At 38.9% G+C, this 1,829-nt stretch overlaps 1 protein-coding gene across 5 annotated transcripts in view; it reads right to left on the reverse strand.

The window, feature by feature from the left end:
- Nucleotides 1-1,829, reverse strand: part of Ptpra (protein tyrosine phosphatase receptor type A) — a 163,351-nt gene that overhangs the window by 19,805 nt on the left and 141,717 nt on the right. For all 5 annotated transcript variants that reach the window (XM_008854484.2, XM_008854482.3, XM_008854481.3 and 2 more), the window contains one exon: nt 533-682. In XM_008854484.2, the coding sequence (XP_008852706.1) occupies nt 533-682 (150 nt within the window). The remainder of the gene's footprint in view (nt 1-532; nt 683-1,829) is intronic.

Here is a 1,829-nt window from a genome sequence, read left to right on the forward strand (position 1 = left end):
AAAAAAAAAAAAAAAAAAAAAATCCTTATTATGTGGCCTTTACACAGTCATGCATTATAATCATTTAAGAGGACTGAGGGGCTTTAAAAAATATGGTTCTTCCTATTTTTCTTAAAAATTTTTTTTTGATTTTTAAAAATTTTATGTATGAATGTTTTGCTTGCATGTAAGTATACCACATGTATACAATACCTGTGGAGGCCAGAACAGGGTGTCAGATCCCTTGGAATTGGAGTTATGGATTATTGTTAGTTGCCAAGTAGATGCTGGGAACTGAACCTGGGTCCTCTACAAGAGCAGTCAGTGAAAACTGAAGAAATTAACTGCTGTGTCATCTCTCCAGTCCCCCTCAACCCCAATTTTCTTCTTCCCTAAAGACAATCCAAGTGATTTTTAACACGCAGGATAGCATGTTTAACACACACTCAACGACCACTGGCTGGTAAATGCACATGGAGTCAGCATTAACCCAGATCCTCAGATCTTTTTCTCAAGACTGGGTGGATCCTATAGCTGCCCAGATCCAACTCACCTTAAATTCCTCCTCTAATCCATTGTTGCTGGTCCCTGGAATTTTATTATAAATTTTCTGCAGGTGGGTTTCTAGAGAAGTCACTTCCAGTTCTGTATCCCCATAGAGATAATGTTCCAGAAGGGCTTGGTATATGAAGACATACTGCATCTGAAATGTAGATTTCACAGAGTTCCAGTTTTACAACATGGTCCTTGTGGTACCAGCTTATGCCTTCTACTCCTATTACTCAGTCTACTTTTCCTCTGATTTCAGCAAGGATAAAATGTTCACTCATACTGTTCCAATTCAGGGCAGCAGGATTTGAAAGGCATTATTCCCTCTGGGGGTGCCTGGCCTGGAAGGCAGGGTCCTAGTTTGCCAGATTCCATAGTCTAAAGAGGTTGTCAGAAATTGGACACACACAAAGGCTGTGATAGTCTGCAGGGCCTAGGACTCCAACCAGCCTCTGTCCTCAGGCTGTGCCATGACTACACAGTCTATCTCACTCCTGCTCCTGGACTTGGCTGCATCATGACTGCGGGTGCTCAAGTGCTTGCTTTCATCAGGGACTATTCCCTTATCCATAAGTGCCAATGGAAATTACAGCTGTCTTCCTGTCTCCTCCGGGCACAAAGTTACAATCTCCTCTGTGCTTGGTTTCTTTAAATATATGTTGGAAGGAAAGAACCAATTCTTACAAGTTGTCCTCTGATCAACACATGTGCACCATGCATCACAGTGTGTGTGCACATACACACAAATATATGTAAGAAGAATGCAAAAATTGATTTAAAATTTTATTTATTTTTATTTGATGTGTATAAGTGTTCTGCCTGCATGTGTGTAAGTACACTCATGTTGTGTAGTGCCTGTGGAGGTCAGAAGAGGGTGTTGAATCCCCTGGAATTTAAGTTACAGAGGGTTGTCAGTGGCCATGTGGATGCTAGGACTTGAACCTGGGTCTTCTGCAAGAGTAGCCAGTGTTCTTAACCACTGAGCCATCTCTCCAGCCCTAAAAATTGATTTTTTTTTAATTTTTAAAAATGATTTATTTAATAACAACATACTTAGAAGAAGCATATCATTACAACACAATTGACATATTCAATAACGTTTTCCTGAGGTAGGATGCATCTCTTTCAAAAGTGGCTGTAAATTTTTAAGTTCACAGTTGAATTAATAGTTATATAATATTGAACTCAGTATATAAGCCCTGTGAGACATAAAATTGAATGAGCTTTTAGCCTTTAAAAAAGATTTCCATTTCATTTTAAAATATACTATTTCTTACAAAAAGACTCAGTTTTTGCTACTA

The sequence above is a fragment of the Nannospalax galili genome, unplaced genomic scaffold (genome assembly GCF_000622305.1).
Source record: "Nannospalax galili isolate Female #2095 unplaced genomic scaffold, S.galili_v1.0 scaffold707, whole genome shotgun sequence".
Lineage (NCBI taxonomy): Eukaryota > Metazoa > Chordata > Mammalia > Rodentia > Spalacidae > Nannospalax > Nannospalax galili.